General features: G+C 37.1%; 1 protein-coding gene across 2 annotated transcripts in view; it reads right to left on the bottom strand.

Moving 5' to 3' along the window:
- Window positions 1–18209, bottom strand: part of GPD2 (glycerol-3-phosphate dehydrogenase 2) — a 137298-nt gene that overhangs the window by 89323 nt on the left and 29766 nt on the right. For both annotated transcript variants that reach the window (XM_036745358.1, XM_036745357.1), the window contains exon 2: window positions 4810–4981. In XM_036745358.1, coding sequence (XP_036601253.1) covers window positions 4810–4981 — 172 coding nt within the window. The remainder of the gene's footprint in view (window positions 1–4809; window positions 4982–18209) is intronic.

The raw sequence follows: 18209 nt of genomic DNA, 5'->3' as shown, positions 1-18209 counted from the left end.
CACATATGTTTAATAAATTACCACATGAAGAATCAAGTTTCTGATTTAAAGGACTGCTTTGCTTCTCCAAAGTCTTTTTGACTAATAAGTCGCATTCTACAAATAAGGAAGTAAACAAAGCTTAAGTTATTCACCCAAGGTTGTTTTCACTTAAATTAATGGTGTGACCTTGGACAAATCACTTAGCCTAGGCAAGTCTCAATTTCCTCAAGTGTAAAATGTAGGACTTAGACTAGACAACTTTGGGGAGCTTTAAAACTCTAAAATTTATTATGCTATGATGCCTAACTCTAATAAAATCCTACTTTAATGTCTCAGTATGGTATGGCTGTGACTTTGCTTTCCTGGAGGCTCTATCAGTAGAGTAAAAATTTTGGTAGGTAACACTAAGCTGGAAAAACTTCTCAACAGCTCCAGTGACTGTGGGGTTGTCACCCAAGACCCAATGCAGATAAGATTTGGAGAGTCTTCACCAGAAGTTTGGCTACCAGGTGTGTTGGGGAAGACTAGGGGTGGGGGAGGGTGTAAAGCAGAATTTTGCATTATTCCAGCAATTCATGAAATTCATGGAAGGCATAAAAGGTGTGCAATCTACAATCACAGATCTTGTGATACTGAAAGAGGAAAAAGGATATCACAGAGAAGAACCACAGAGCATCAGAGGGATGGCTCACCTACAACAAGATCCTACTCTGATACCTCTTAATGGCACAGAGCTAAATTCTAGGGTATTCAACTCTAAGTCAGTTGACAAGCATCTATTAAGTGCTATGTTCCAGGTACTATGTTAAGCCCTGGGAGTATAAAGAAAGATAAATATATAGTCTTTGTCCTCCAAAAGTCTCCACACTCTAATGGGGGAGACAACATGCAAACCACCATGTACAATAAAAGTCATGTACACTGTAAATGGAAGGTAATCTCAGAAGGAAAGTGTGTGAGTCAGGAGAACGGGTAGGAGGGAGGCCAAAAGGCCTCTTGCAGAAGACAGTATTTGAGTTGAGACTTGAAGACAGTCAGGGAGTCAAGTCAACAAGCACAATGTATCAGGGATTATGCTAAGAGCTGGAGGCAGAGGAGAGGAAGGACAGTATTCTACAGGGTATTCCTAAAGTCTGGCCACATAGGCAAAAATGCATATTTTCAAGAAATGAAATTAATGAAATTTTCAACAACATTTTATTTATTTGGAATATTAACAAATAACATCTTCAATGTGATTTCCATCATTTGTGATGCAAAGGTTTATGTGCTTTGCAAGGTTCGTGTGAACTTAATGCAATAGCTCCATATTTCCTATGTGTCCAGACTTTAGGAACAACCTGTATACGTTGCAGTTGCTATTGTTCAGTCATTTCAGTTGTGTCGACTCTTCATGACCCCATTTGGGGTTTTCTTGGCAAAAATACAGGAGTGGTTTGCATTTCCTTCTCCAGCTCAATTTACAGATGAGGAAACTGAGGCAAACAAGGTTAAGTGACCTACCCAGGGTCACACAGCTAGTAAATGTGTGAGGCCAGATTTGAACTCAAGAAGATGAGCCCTCCTGACTCCAGCCCTGTCACTCTATTCAGTGCCCCCTACCTAGCTGCCCAATTGCATGCACTGGAGACAGTCAATGAAAAGGCACAAAGGGCAGGAGGCGGGGCACTGGGTACAAGAAGCATCAAGTGAACCAGTGTTACTGGACTGTAGAGAATGCTGATGAGAATCAAGTGTAAGAACACTGAAAAGGGAAGACAGGGCCAGATTGTGAAGGACATTCAATACTAAAAACAGCATTTTATATTTGATCGAAGAGGTAACAGAGATCCACTGGAATTTCTTGAGCAGAAAGATGATAGTCAGACCCACACTTCAGAAAAATCATTTTGGCTGGCTGAACAGAAGATGGGTTAGCATGGTAAGAGCTTTGAGGTAGGGGAGACTAACCACAAGGTAGGAGTGATAAAGGCCCCCATCAGGGCAGCAGCTGAGCAAGTAAAAGGCCACATATATAAAGATAAAACAACAAGAAGATTTGACAAGAGATTGGATATGTGTGGTGATGACAAGTGAACAGTAAAGGATAACATAAAGGTTACAAGCCTGGGTGACTGAAGAATGGTCCTGACTGGAATAAAACCTCTATCAGACCCCATGAAGATTGAAAAGCTTTGTCTATCAGTTTGGGGATGGACTGCTGTGGTGTTAATGTGATTAAAGCTCTTGTTAAAGGCTTGTTTGTAGGAAGGCCCACATCCTTTTGCAAATTAGGTCAGGAGGGTTGTGAAGCCCTCAGGCTCTAAAAAGGGGATATATACTCTGAGGGTAGCTGTTAAGCTCTCTCTCAGAACTGTGGAAGGAGAGGACACAGACAAGCAGACAGCTAGGATTTGTGAGTGAGTGTTTATGGGTAGGCCCCAGCACAGGGGAAGGTTATGAGATGGCTGGGCTCCCTGCTGCGATAGTGTTTTAAATTCCTTGCAGTTATGATAAAGTAGGCTTACTGGTTTTGTGATATAATTGATACTATGTTGAAATGGAATTATTGGTTTTGGGATTTGATCCTCTGGTGTCTAAATAATTTCTTCTGCCTTATATATGGAAAGTCTCATATTCTGCAATACAGAACTATACAGGCATGTTCATGGTCACCATCTATATTGTGTCACTTGCCTTACTGATATAACCGCACATCTCTCTCATTTAAGAACTAGCCTAGGATAGTTCAGAAAGAGTCATTATAACAAAGTTGGTCACCAGGTAACAAACTTTGGGATCACAGCAACTCTCAGAAATTGTTTACTCAGTTACTGTGGGATCATGACCCAAATAAGTAGAAAAGGCAGCTTTATGGAGTCACAAGCTCACATTTATAAGATCTCTTATAGTTAGAAAGTGTTTTCCTCACATTAACCTGTGAGGTAGTAGTCTAAGCACTGATATCTTTATTACTATTATGGGGGGGGGGGGGGGGTGGAGTTAGAGGAAAGTAGAACCAGACCTGTGCTTCTATTAACATAAAGAACATCCTCTACTAATGCACACTGAATCGGTATCTTCTCTTTGATTTAAAGGTAAGCAATCAGTCCACAGCTATAGACAGGAAAGCTTTGGCAATCTTTCTCGATTCTAGTATCTTCCCCCTATTGATTTTTTCCTATATATCCCATCCAAGATGTTCCTTATACTTATATGCAAATGTATGTATACACCAAAGGCCTAACACAATGGAAAAGAAATCAGTGTATCCTGCATATAGCTTGTTTGTACATAGTTGTTTCCATGTTATCTCCACACCACCACCCCCATTAGATTGTGAGTTCCTCGAAGGCAGGGACAGCCTTTTGCCTTTCTCTGTCTCCCCAGCACTTAGCACAGTGCCTGGCACATAGCAGGTGCTTAATAAACGTTTATTGACTGACTGATGCGGTCTGTATCTGAGCCAAGAATCTCACCCAGGTCTTTCTGACCTCAAGACCAGGTCCCTGTCCACTACTCAGAGGTTGCCTCTTTATCCCTATGCTATAGATGAAAAAAAAGAGGCCTGCCAACATCTAACAATTAAATAAATATTAAACCCAAACATGAAGACAACATCCTAAGCACTGTCTCCCTAGAAGGATAAGTAACTTGAGATATCTATTGCTTTCCAACTTTGTCAGAAGATCTCTCTTTACCTGCTAAATAAGACAGGCTTAATTCCATCTACCTCTCACATTAACAGTCTTCATTACAATCAGTAGTAACAACTTAGACAAATCTCTGACCTCCTTAATGTGGATAATCCTCCTCAAAATAGGTTCTCCTTCCACAATACAGAATATAACTTCTCCAAGCTCTCTCATTAGGGTAGTTCATTACCAGGTCTTTCCACAAGTATTCCACAGAGAGACTACTCAACATGCTAGAGAAGTGTCATACTGGGGACGTCTATGTGTCATCACTTATTCTTACTAAATGACTGACACATATTCTTTTCTGGCCTTAATTGTCACTGATGTCTTTCCTACCATTTGTGATATGCTTGTCATCACTGCTACATGCTGCAGCCTGTTAATGCCCACCACGTTTCTTTCTATTGTCTTGTGGGTTACTCACAATTTTGGTTCTTCTGAGATTGCGATGTTCAATAATTCACAGCCCTATAGCATCCCTAAGACAAATTGTTTGGAGAGGCAGGCAATTTCTGAAATGTGGTTTATTCTATTCTTCTAGGGACAACAGTGTTATAGAGCATTGGACCTGGGGTCAGGAAGACTTGAGTTCAAATGTGGCCCCGGACACTTAAATGAGTGGGCGACCCTGCACAATTGACTTCATCAGTTTGCCTCAGTTTCCTCATAAATGTAAAATGTGGATAATAATAGTATCTACATTCCCTACCCCACCCCCAAGGTTGTTGGGGAGACTAAATGAGATAACAATTGTAAAGTGCTTAGCATGGTTCCCGGCAGATAGTAAGTATTATATAAATGTTAGCTATTATCATTGCTGCTGTTGTTCTAAATGATAGTAAGCCCAGCTCATTGATCATTCAATGTCTATCCAAGATGTCCTTTAGTCATCTTCAGCTGTGTCCAACTCTCTGTGACCCCTTTTGGAGTTTTACAAAGCTACTGGAGTTTGCCATTTCCTTCTCCAACTCATTTTACAGATGAGGATACTGAGGCAAACAGGGTTAGGTGACTTGCCAAGGGTCACACAGTCATTAAATGTCTGAACTATGATTTTACAGCACAATAAGTACATTTAACATATGCAAATTATGGTTTGTGAAAAAACCAAATAGCCACTTAGGACATCCCCATCCATGTCAGGCCTTACCCCTAGTAACAGCATCTAATGCACAGCCAGCTCCTGTTGCTCCTCCGCCGATAACAAGAATGTCAAACTCAGTAGTACTCTGGAGACTTGTAAGTTGAGCTTCTCTTGAAGGAAGTTCCTTCAGCTGAACATCAGAAAAACAATCTGCTGCTTCAACAGAGGTTAAGTTGAGCTGAAACAGAAACAGACCTTTCTTGTTTAGATACATGGAGCATCATTTTAGGTAATATGTTAATAAAGCACACAGAAGGGCATATGCAAAGTACAGATAAATGTTACCAGAGTCCAGCATGGTATAGTAGAAGACCACATGGACTCCATCTGGCTACTTCCTGCTGCCTCCTTAACATGGCCTGGACTCTGACAACTCAACCCCACCAGAAACGGGGACTCTGTCCCTGAAACAACACTGGATTCTGATAGGTAACTTTTTGCCTTATTTGGCCTAGAAATAGACTTCTACCTGACTCCCTGGCCACCAACTCCAAATCATGCCCCAGCAACACAAGCCACCACCCTCTCCCTTTCCAGTATGCCTGTCTCCTCCACTCCACCAGAATGGAAGCTCCTTAAGGGCAGAGATCATCTTGCTTGCTTGTATTTGTACCTTAGCACTTAGTAATGTACCTGACAATGTGGTAAGCATTTAGTAAATGCTAACTCTGACAATTACTAAGTATGTTTCCCTTACTTTAAAGTTACATGACAACAAGCTAGTAGTTTTGTCCTAATGAGATTCAATTTTCCTGTCTGATACTTAACTAATTGTGCTTTCCTCAGTAGTTATATGATGTCAAGCAAGTTTTATCTTTTTGAGTTTCCATTTTCCTATCTATAAAATGCAGGCAACAATACTTGCACTATATTTCATGGGACTGTGATATAAAAAAAGTTTTATAAACCATAAAGCATTATATTAGTGGAAGATATTATTAACACTAAGTTGTATTCATTGACCCTTGTTTAGATTAAAGCAGCACAAGTATCCCTATTTTAAAGGGAAGTTTTTAAAAATTCTAAATGTTAGGGGACCATGGAATAGTTTATCTGTCAGATTTATGTATGTGGGAAGAATTTAGGAGCAAACAAGATATAGAAAGTATTACAAAATGTAAAATGGACAATTTTGATTATACTAAAATAAAAAGGTTTTGCACAAACAAAATGAATGCAACCAAAATTAGAAGGAAAGCAGAAAACTAGGGGGGAAATTTTACAGCCAGTATCTCTGATAATGGCCTCATTTCTCAAATATATAGAGAGCAGAGTCAAATTTATAATAAAACAAGTCATTCCTCAATTGATAAATGGTCAAAGGATATGAACAGGTAAGTTTCCAAAGAAATCACAGCTATATAGGCTCATGAAAAAATGCTTCTAAATCACTGTTGATTATCAAAATGCAAATTAAAACAACTGAGGTATCACTTCATTATAGCAGTAAGGCAAGATTCATGACCTTGAGGATGACCATGAACATGCCTGTATGGTTGGGAATCACAAAGTATAAGAAATTCTCTAAGTAGAAGGCAAAGGAAGTATAACATTTATTTAGACACAAGAGAATCCAAACCCAGGACCAGTAATTCCAATTCCATACCGTAGCAATTATATTCCAAAACCAGTAAGCCCACCTCAATGTAGCAACAAGGAAATTATAACAAGGAGCCAAGCCATCCTGTAACCTCCCCCAGGCGACCACTGCCGCCAATCCCCCTCCCACCCCCCACCCCCCACCTGGGCCTTCCTATAAACAATCACTAATGAATCCTAACTCTCTGCTCAGCACTCTGTTCTGCAGCTCTGTAGACTCTGAGTTCCTGCACCTTCTCCTTGGGCTTCTGATTCCTGTAGCTCTTGCTGTATCAACGTCTCCTTGTTGTCTGCTTCTTAATCCTGACACTCTCAGTTCTGGGCTCTCTTTTTATACAGTCCTAGCTGGCATTGACTAGAACTCAGGGCACATACCACTGGTTCTGCTCTCAGTAACTCCCCTTAGGGTCCTGAGGGCTTCATACACATATTGGCTTAACTAGCAAAAGGATGTGGGCCTGGGGCCTCACACCTAGTTAGTGAAAGGGTATGGGCCTGCCTCTAATCAGGCCTCCCTTTGTTGACCCCACCTGAGGCCTATCTTTCACCTACTGATTGGCTAATATGACAGAAAAGAGAAATGATGAATGTTGGAGGGGATGTGGGGAAAACTGGGATGCCTATATACTGTTGGTGAAGTTGTGAACCGATCCAATCACTCTGGAGAATTTGGATTTATGCCCAAATGGCTATAAAAGTATGTATACCCTTTGACCCAACAATACCAGTAGTAGGTCTATATCCCAAATAGATTTTTAAAAGGGAGAGTGGGGAAAGGAGGTGGCTAAGAATTTGAATTTGAGGGAATGCCCTCCAATTGGAGAATGGCTGAACAAGTTATAGTATATTATTGTAATGGGAAAGTATTGTGCTGTAAGAATAGACAAGCAGGATGATTTCAGAAAAACCTGGAAAGACTTACATGAACTGTCACAGAGTGAAGTAAACAGAACCAGGAGAACATTGTACACAGTAACAGCAATGCTGTACAATGAACAACTGCGAATTGTTTAGCCATTCTCAGTAATAAAATAATCTGAAGGACTCATGATGAAATATGCTATCCACCTCCAGAGAAAGAAATGATGGTGTTCGAACACAGAATACCAAAGCATTCTCTTTCTCTTTTTTTGTTGGAGTTTACTTCCACAAAATGACTAATATGGAAATATCTTTTACATGACTACACATGTATAACCTATATCAGATTGCTTGCTATCTCAGGGAGGAGGGAAAGGAGGAAGAAAGGGAAGAATTTGGAAGTAAAAACTTTTAAAAACAAACAAATGTTAAAAAATGTTTTACATGCAATTTAGGAGGGAAATAAAATACAATTTTTTAAAAATCTAACTATTTAGTCTATGTTTATACAGTGCCAAAACTACCAACTACAAAGGAAAATGCTAGCCATTAGTTTTGTCTGTTTGTCAGGCCATAACAAGTAATTCTGGGACCTGTGGTTCAGGCTAGCACAAAACATGCAAGGACAAGTATGAGAGAAGGCACCCTCAAATCAACTTATTAAGAGAAATCCAATTCAGCAGAGGAGAATCATAGGAAGACACCTTGGACAGTAGGACTCAAGGGGAAGAAAAGAGAAAGACACTGGGATAGCATGAGGTCACTTCTGTGAACATCACTACCAAGATAACAAGCAACATAGGTGGGTCTGAGAAGGAGCTCCGTTGAGGTTCAGCTGTAGCTAGGTAGGGGTGAAAGAATAGAGATGCATACCATCTGGTACCTTCATGCTTAAAATTATTATCACTATTAACTAGGTTCTAAGTTTGTTTCTACCTAAAGAGTACAAGTGCTATTGGTAACTTCTAAATGTTGGTACTATGGGATAAAGCCCTGTTTGCCCTGTGCTAATTAAAACTCTCTCTACATAACAGCAGATAACTGGCTTCACCAATGTATTCAGTTAATCAGCTGGCTGTTTGATATCATGACTTCTGAAGTAACTGTCTGAAAAGCATAGTGGTACCATATTAAAGACCACTGGATTTGAAGTCAGAGGACCTGAATTCAAATCCAGTCCCTGTCACTACTTTTGTGACTTTGCACAAATCATTTAATTTCTTTGAACCTTTTGGTTTCTTCATCTATAAAATGACAAAGTTAAATTAGAAAGCTCTTATGGTCTCCTGCAACTCAACATCTATGACCTTCTAGATCCCGTGAACCTCAAGCAATTGATTTTCTCATCAATAATCTAGCATAAGGAAAATATGAATCTACTTAAACTTTTTTTGGCTACCTGACCACAATTCAAACCAATGAACATCAATTAGATTGTGTCCAAAAAAAGAGAGCATTAGAAACAGTAGTGTGCTTTATACAATTTCTTAAAAACCATTATTCATATTCTCTCTCTCTTTTTTATTTGGGAGGAGGGGACAGCTGAAAATGCTCCAGACATTCTAACATCTCTAGTTTTACTCTTCTCTAACTAGAAAGTATTTATTCAAAACACATGTGATTCACATAAGCAATGGAAAAAAGCTTTCCTTTGTAAAGTTATCATTTATGGTAAAAACTGAACTCCACTACTTTTAAAAAAAATTTGAAGTACATGAAATTATAGTTTTCATTTAATTTATAGAATTAAAGAAATTTAGTATAAGAATATGATTAATTCTGTTTTCTTCTAAAACTAAAGCAAAGGTTCTTAACCTAGGGACCCATGAATTTCTTTAATGTTTTGACAAAATTACAAAGAAAAAAAATTGTATTGAAATTAAACTATGTATTCCGTCTCATGCACTTAAAAGTATTCTGAGTAGGGGGTCCACAAGCTTGACCAGACTGCCAAATGTATCCCATGACACAAAAAGGGTTAAGGTTCACTATTTCTATGAAAAAGTAAAAAATTGAGTGCAAAATTATAAACACTAACTTCTACAAAAAAAAAAACCTACTTTCTTTTCATTTCCTTATTTTTAAAATAATACATTTTATTGATGTCCTTGTTTTTATAACAATCATTTCCACACCATCATACCCAGGGAGTACTACTTTGTAACAAAGGAAAAATGGTTAAGTAAGACCAAAATGACCATACTACCAGTCAATACAGGCAATATTCTATATAGTCCCTCATCTTTCTACTGACAAGGAGTACATTTCTAAAAGAACCATTTTCTTTAGTACAACTTCTTGCTGTGCATGGATGATCATCCTGACCAAGGGCAGTTGCCAGAGTTTACCACTATTGACATACACTCTATTCTTCCTCTTCCCCCTGCCAAAAAAACCACACAATACTTAGCTCATGTTATGCTGAAGAAAACTGCTAAACGCACGTATTAAGCACCTAATTATTAAGCATACTTCAAATTTCTTTTAGTTCCTCAGAATTACCATAATCACAATTTATAAATGGCTTTTATATCTTCATTATTGCTTTAAGGGCCACAACACAACATTTTGAAGACCCACACAGGTCTTTAAGCCATTGGTCAGTAAGCCATAGCTAACAGATAATGCCTTTGGTCTCACTTCAGAATAATGGAGAAAGGAATAAACCATACTCTGATCATCAACAAAGATGAGGTGATTTTTTTAATTAAAGTTTTAATTCGTAATTACTCTTTAAAGCTCTTTCAGGGAAGTACAGTTTGAACAACATCAGTTAAATGTAATTTCTGAGATGAACACTTATTCATGAGATAAAACAGAATTTGCTAATTGCCCATAAAAATCTAACTCCAAAGTGCTTTTTACTACTAATCACTTTTAAGTTACAGCAAAGTATGGTCATTAGTCAGTCAATTATTTGAGATGTCAGATCAAAAAGACCCTCATATCTGTCCTGATACCTTTCTATTGAAAAAGATCCTTTTCTGTCATTGTCTCAATAATGAATTCTCCAGGTTATTGTTTTCAAATAAAACAGAAGTTGTTGCCTTCTTTGCCCTTAACATATTTTGTGTATCTAAGAACTATACCAAGATTTGGGTGATCAGTATGCATGGATACAACAAGCCTAATTTTCCAAGTCAGCTAAGATTAAATTTCATTAACAGAAACACTTTAGCTAGAATGCCAGAATCTAGTCAAAGGAAATGATGTTAATGGATATATAATAATGGTGAAAAGCCTACCATGTTACCCACAAGTCTATTCCCAAAGGGCATAAAATTACCCTTTGGTTGATGTCTGACTGCTTTACAAATTCTGCTCTCCTTAGTCATAACTCTATTGATAATGACTGGGTTTGGATCTTATATGTGCTCTTTGCCTCAAGAACTATATGGCAATTTTCTAAAAACTAGGCTATCCCACTTGTGATTTAATGATTTACATGCTAATGTGTCCCAGTAACTTAAAGCCAAATAACTTTGATTTTACACAAAGCAGTATGCCAAATACTATTTAGACCAAGATTATGTGTGTACATATATAATATATACATGCTAAGATTAGAGAACTTCCAAGTTCATGAATTTGATGTATTTCTCTATAATAGCAACCAGCACATGAGTTTAGTGTCAATGCCTCCCTTACTTAAGACTTTAGTTGTGAAAAAATGCAACATGGTCAACTCCAGTGACAGGATCCTAAGACATCACACAATCAGGATGTTCTATATTTTTTAATCAAATACTTAAAAGATATCTGTGAGCTTATTGATGTGAGGTAGACTGTGACCCATCCATGCCTGCCCACTCTGTTCCATTCTTGTCTATGTCTTCCCGTAGTTTGCAGCAAACTATCCATCCAATGCACTAGAGGCTTTCATCACTATTTCTTTATATCATAAAGATACCAGTGGAATACAGTGGGCACCCAAGTTTTATTCCTTTCTCCTGCCACATGACTAGCCTACCTTTGTCATTTAAATAAGTGCAATGAAATATTTTACTCTGGTTCTTTTTAATTTTTCTTTTTTCAAATTAAGATCTGCCTTCTCTCTCCCAGTCTTCCCTCCTTTCTTCCTCCCTCCCCACTGAGACAGAAAGAAAAACACAACTCCCATTATAAACATGTAGAATCAAACAAAACAAATTTCCATATTGGCCTTGTCCCCACTCAAAAAAAAAAGTCTCAATCTGCATTCTAATCCATCACTTTTCTGTCAGGAGGTGAGTAGCCTGTTCCATAATGAGTCCTCTGGAATCATGGTGGGTCACTGGGTTATCAGAGTTCCTAATTCTTTGAAAGTTGACCATCTTTACAATATTGTTGTTATTGTATAAAATGTTCTAGTTTTGCTCCCTTCATGATGTATCAGTTCATAATAGTCATCCAGGTTTTTCTGAAAACATCCCCTTCATAATTTCTTACAGCAAAATAATATCCCTTTAGTTCATATACCATAACTTATTCAGCTATTTCCCAACTGATGAGTAGGCAACCCTCTTAGTTTCCAAGTTGTTGCCATGATAAAAAGAGCTGTTACAATTTTTTTGGCACATATATGTCCTTTTCTTTCTTTAACGTCTTTGGGGTATAGGCCTAGTAGTGTTATCTCTGGGTCAAATGTTATGCACAGTTTAATAGCTGGGAAGGTATAGTTCCAAATTATTTTCCAGAATGGCTGGATAAGTTCATGGCTATGCCAACCACATCTCTTAAGGCATTTGTCATTTTTCCTTTTTTGTCAACTTTGTCAATCTGATGGGTATGAAGTAGAACCTCAAAGTTGTTTTAATTTGCATTTATTTAATTATTAATGATTTAGAATATTTTTCATACAATTCAATAGCCTACATTTCTTCCTCTGAAAACTGCCTATTCATATCCTTTGACCATTTATCAATTGGGGAATCTTATAAATGTGAATCATTACACCATATATCTTTAAAATCAGACCTATGTCAGAGAAACCTAATTGCAAAGATTTTTTTTTCCCATTCACCTGCTTCTCTTCTAGTTTTAGTTGCATTTGTTTGTGCAAAACTTTTTTAATGTAATATAATTCATCCATTATACTTTCTGTGACTCTCTGACTCTTGTTTTTGTAGTGAATGCTTCTTCTATCCATAGATCTGACTGTAATTTCTTCCCTGCTTCTCTAATTTGTTTGTATCACCCTTTTGTCTAAATCATGTATCCTTTTGAAGCTTATCATGGTGTATGGTGTGAGGAATACTATTCTATACCTAGTTTCTGATTCTTCATCATTGTTTCTTATTTGTTATATGTTGCACCCTGCTCCCAATACATGTTTCTCTTCTTGCCCTCTAAATGATACTTGGTTTCACTTCTTCTAAATTTCATGACTCGTAGTCAAACAAGAGTAAAATTATTTAAAAGATGGGGTTTGTTTCATGGAGATCTATTTGTAGTGCTTGTCCTAATTGATAAGCAAGATCTATGGACTGTCCATCAAAGATTTCACATCATATAAATATATATATATATATATATATATATATATATATATATATATATATATATATATATATATACACACACACACACACACACACACACACACACACACACACACACTCACACCTTTCATCCACTTAATTTTTCTGGTGAATCATTGGGCCAAAATCTTTGAAGTCATTTTGGATCTCATTCAGAAGGCTCTGAAATGTTCTAGGAATTGGTGCAACCAGTATGATGTTATCAGAAAACTGGAGGACCTCACCATCTATAGGAAATCCTAGAACTTGGCCTTTGTGTGTGGAAGCTTCTTCATGAGTGTCAAATGCATTTAACAAATGTTTCTCTGTTCTATGTCTCACCTGATATTAAATAATCATAGTCAAATTATGCTTGACTTTGCAAACTTTCACAAAGTTTCGCAGAACTTTGCATAATTCAGCCATTTGCATAGGAATTATCTTGAAAGATATCCTTTAAAATGCAGTTTTTCCTACCAAATCAAGATTTTTGTAGCCAACAACAACAACAAAGAATAATAGCTAGCATTTAAATAGCATTTAAACATTTGCAAAGCACTTTACAAATATTATCTCATTTTGATTCTCACCATTATCCTAGGAGGTAGGTGTAATTATTATCTCCATTTTACAGATGAGAAAATTTAGCCAGACAGAGGTTAAGTGCTTTGTCCCGAATCAAATAACTAATAAGAATCTGAGACCAGATTTGAACTCACATCTTCCTGACTCCAGGTCCAGCACATCATCACGCTTCCACCTAACTACCCCAGAATTTTTCAACTGTCAATGAGAAAGATATGACCTATTGCGGAATATCACTGTTCCCTCCTACTGCCATCATCATGTATAACCTTGATTATGTACAGATTACTTTCATTAAAATTTTATACATCATCTAAAGTAATACGTAGGTATAGTTTTTTATATATTCTCAATTCACTTTTTTTTAGGGTTAAGAGATCCAAGGTTTTTGTCTATGCTTTTGGTATCTTTTTTTCTGATACCGTATGATCCCTCAATACCCTCACAATTATACTGCCTCTCTCTTGAATGCTCCATGAATCTCTTCTATGCACACTTGTTTTAATCCAGTTGCTTTTCCCATCTTTATTCTCTTCAGTGACATTTCTACCTCCTTTAAAAATACATCCAGAACTGTGATGTTAGATTCCAAGTGTGATATCTCCACTTTCCTTGACGGCAAAATCAGTTTATGAAGAAAATGTCTGTAGATCATTTTCATCTTTTGTCTATATGGAATATTCCTTCCAACTTCATCTTTCAATACCCACAGAATAAATACTGAGTTGGGTATCTCATAAAGCTTTAACTGGCTTTACCCTCCAGTGCTTCTCTCTGTTTTATGAGGCAATGCTTTTTATAATCCTCCACCATGTTTCTCAGTAAAATTCTGTACATGAATTATATTCTAAACCAGTATTACCCTTGGCTGCTATTTCTCTCCACTTCTCAAGTAAGTCAAGTGTTTGCTAAATAATGTGCTTTTCAGGTTGGTTTTTTTTCTTTTATTGGTTTTCCTCATTACAGCAATTGATTTACATTGAACTTCTTATGAAACTATTGTAACCAATATTTTTGTCTCTTCTTCCTTCCATATTCCACTTCTAATCATCAAGAATTTACTCAAATAGGTTGAATTAGCAGTTGTTTTAATTAAATGCTTTAGCTTTTTCTCATTATCTTTTATTTTACATTAGCACTAATTTTAATCTTTGTTCTGTCAGGTTGTTCTGACAATTCACAGGCGGCTAATTCAAGAATGACTCCGCCATCAGTAATAAGTCCTTTCTCACCCATTAAAATATAATCAATTGCATTTTTGTGATGTTATTTGATGCTTTAGTTATCAAGTGCCTTTGGATTCTTTTCTTAAAGAAAGTATTCAGGATGCATGGGCAGAAGGTTTATGTGCAGCCTATTAATTTCTTACCTCTTTCATTCCTTATTACTGATCCATAGTTTCTAACACTTTTCACAGTCCTCATCTATTTCAACCTTTGCATTTAAAGTCTCTAAGCATTATTATATATGTTCATTTACTTTGGAGGATCTTCATGATTTCTTTATAGAATTTCCTAACCTCTTCATTTTCTGCAAAAGATGTTGGTTCATAAGCTACAATTATTTTCATGGTGGTCTTGTTGAATATACTGATCACAAGCACTGAAATACAAGATTACCAAATAGCCTATGATATTTGAGATGTCATGATCCCAAATATCTTATTGCCTTTGGACACATAATAAGTGAACAACAAGCTCTTAATTTAACCTTTCTAGGGAAGACCATCCTTTCATTCCACTGTAATTTCCTTCAATCTTCTTGTTTCATTTATAGTGAGAATGTTGAGATTGTTATGACTTAGTTTCTCCACTAGGAAGTTTACTCAGTCATTAGACAAGCACGTCACATTTAGAGTACCAATAGCTAAGTTCAAGATTATAGACAGTGTAAAATCTCTGTGAGTCTTAGCGAATTCTGCCCCCTCTTCTGCCACTATCACTGTAAATGAGAAAGGAGGTCACAAAAAAAAACAAGAACAATTTATATTTTTCTTTGTTTCATGAGCTGCCGTTGCCTAAGAATTCATCAACAAATGATTCTGCAGACAGCTAAGCTGGCCCTTGAAAAGCAGACTCCTAGTCAAGTCTCTGCTGAGCAGTAGAAGCTGCCAACATTTTCAAGGCATTGGCATAGACTTTGTGAACCCAGTATCACGTCAATGCCACAAAAAGCCATTAATATAGAACTTGATGTGCTTCATTCTTAATTTTTAAGGTGGTTGAAAGAAATTCTTCGGAATAACATTTGAAAAGAACCAAGTGTGATTCATTTGCTTTTACATATATGACCATAGAGTTTTTTTTCTCCTTTCACCTGTAGGTCCTTGATAGACCAGAGGTACAATACCCCTCTATAGCAACATTCTATTAAACATATTAATACTCAAAATTCTACTTTACAAAATCTAAGAATTGGAAAGAACCTTAAAGATTCTATAATCCACCATATACCTGCCCAAGAATCCACTTTACAACATCAAACAAAAAGCATTTGTTAAGCACCTGCTCTGTGACTGGTACTGTGATGGTCTGTGGGAATAAAATGATAAAAGTGAAACAGTCTCGTCCTCAAGGAATTCACATTCTAGGAGAGTAGACAACATGTATGTGTGTGTGTTTATTTATCCAAAATAAATTTAAGGTGATGGGGGGAGAGGGGGAAGAAGGCCACTAACCACTGAGGAGGAATAAGGAAAAGCTTCATGTAAAAGGTGCCATTGAGCTGAGGCTTGAAGGAAACTAGGGATTCTAAAGAGGACCAAGATAGCTGGGAAAATAACCAAGTGAGAGTAGTGTCATAGAAACCAAGAGGAGAGGTCAACTAGAGTGGTCAACATTGTCACAAATGCTATATAAAAAAGTCAAGAAGGATTAAAGCTGAGAAAATGCCAAGATCACTGGTACCTTTAGAGAGAATAGCGTAAGTTAAGTGATGAGATAGGAAACCAAGATGTAATGTGTTGAGGAGCGAGAAAAGGAGGAGAGACAGCATGTATAGACAGGTCTAGTTGAGAAAGAAGAGATATAAGAAAACAGCTTAAGGGGATGGTAGGATCTAATGTGTTTTTTTTAAAAGATGGAGAGAATTGGACTCATTCGTCTATACTCACATATATGTGTGTTGTCTCTGCTAATAGAACATAAGCTCCTTGTAGAGAGCAATTGCTGTATTTTTTTGTCTTTTTATCCCTAGTGTCTATCACAGAGCCTGGCACATAGGGTGCTTAATTAATGCTTGCTGAATGATTAGAATATTATTATCTTCATTTTAAAGATAAACTGAAATTCAAAAAGGCTTCTTCAACATCACACAAGAACTACAAGAATCAGGGCTTGAATTCAAGTTCTTGACTTGAAAATCAGTGTTGTTTCCACTACGTCATCCTGCCTTACAACTGTCATCCATTTATATAGTAATATGAATTGTGAAATGTTTTAAAAATAAACAAAAGTATATTCTATTAATTATCATTAAAGGAATTTGACCTAGAAATGCTAGATCTCATAAAACAACAAAGTTCATATTTATTTCCCAGTGTTTCAGAAGAATATCTTTTTAATCTTAAGTAGGAAGTGCCCGAACTTATACATATGCCTTTTCAAATAAGGTACCTTGAAAGTCTACACATTTATTCCAATTAGATTGGTAGGTAGGGTGAGATGAAACTATGGACAGCTCCAAATACAAGATTAAGACATAGCTCCACCTCTAAGGCAATATAGACTCTTTAGAGAGTGAGTGTGACTGTCTGTGAAGATTTAGTGGGAACAAGGGGAATGGAATATACAACATTTGTGGCTTACAGAAAATTAATTGGTAGCAACATGAGTGGGAGAGAATGTAAAGGGTTAGAAATCAGGATAGCTATGGGATCAAATGGTCAAGAGCTGCATGCCAAAAGTTGTAGGACACACAGTCCCAGGTTTTGTAGGCTCACAGGAGTGGCATTGCTGCTGGCATTGGTACTCTAAAAGCCTGCAGGGATATAGTGAAGGAAAAGAACATAGATTGAAAGGTTGGTCTTGACTTTGAAGTCAGAGTGACCATATAGAGAAGAAAAGAACAATGTTAGTGATAGAAGAGGATAAAAGAATGGGGTAGAGGGAAGAAAGGGTAAGGAAACCAAGGGAGACAGAGAATGAATAATAGTGTTGCATAGTAAATCAGTAGTCTGAGTCCTAATACTCTCTCCACACTGCATATATACCAGCAATGGGGAGCACTAATGAAAGGGTTGGTTAGCTGTTGTTCAGTTCTATTCTTATAACACTTATATAAATTGGTCTCCGCACAAAGGTATCTAGTACACACACTTATCTAGAACACTAAGGTCAACTGTGACAGGATCAAGATAGAGCAAATGGAGATGAGGAAACTAGCTAAGACATTACTTTCTAGACAATTTGGATGATAAATACTGGTCTGAGGAATTTAAGAGTATAAAATAACCTCAGAATATGGGAATGATGAGGAAAATTTGGAGCAAAATACAGGAAAATGAGCCTACATCCATAACCAAAAAAAAGGCATAGAAAAAATTGAGCACAATTCTATGGGAAAATATTACTCTGGAGTTCCTATCTGGGAATGAGTCAAGGTACATCTAGAAGGAGGCCAAAGCTGACAGCCAGCCACCAGGTTCTCCAGTAAAAAGAACACTGGAACACACTGGTAGACAAATACATCCATTTGTATATTCCTGGAGTCAAAGGCCTGGAGTGTATATACTGCCTCTATCACTACCTGTGTGACTTCAGGCAACTCACTCAACTTCTCGGGGCCTCAGTTTCCTCATGTGTAAAATAAGAGCATTGTATCAGATGACCTCTAAGGTCTTTTCCATCCAGCTCTAAAACTATA

The sequence above is a fragment of the Trichosurus vulpecula genome, chromosome 2 (assembly GCF_011100635.1).
Source record: "Trichosurus vulpecula isolate mTriVul1 chromosome 2, mTriVul1.pri, whole genome shotgun sequence".
Lineage (NCBI taxonomy): Eukaryota > Metazoa > Chordata > Mammalia > Diprotodontia > Phalangeridae > Trichosurus > Trichosurus vulpecula.
Note: the sequence above shows the minus strand (reverse complement) of the source record. Positions and strands in the feature narration are given on the sequence as shown.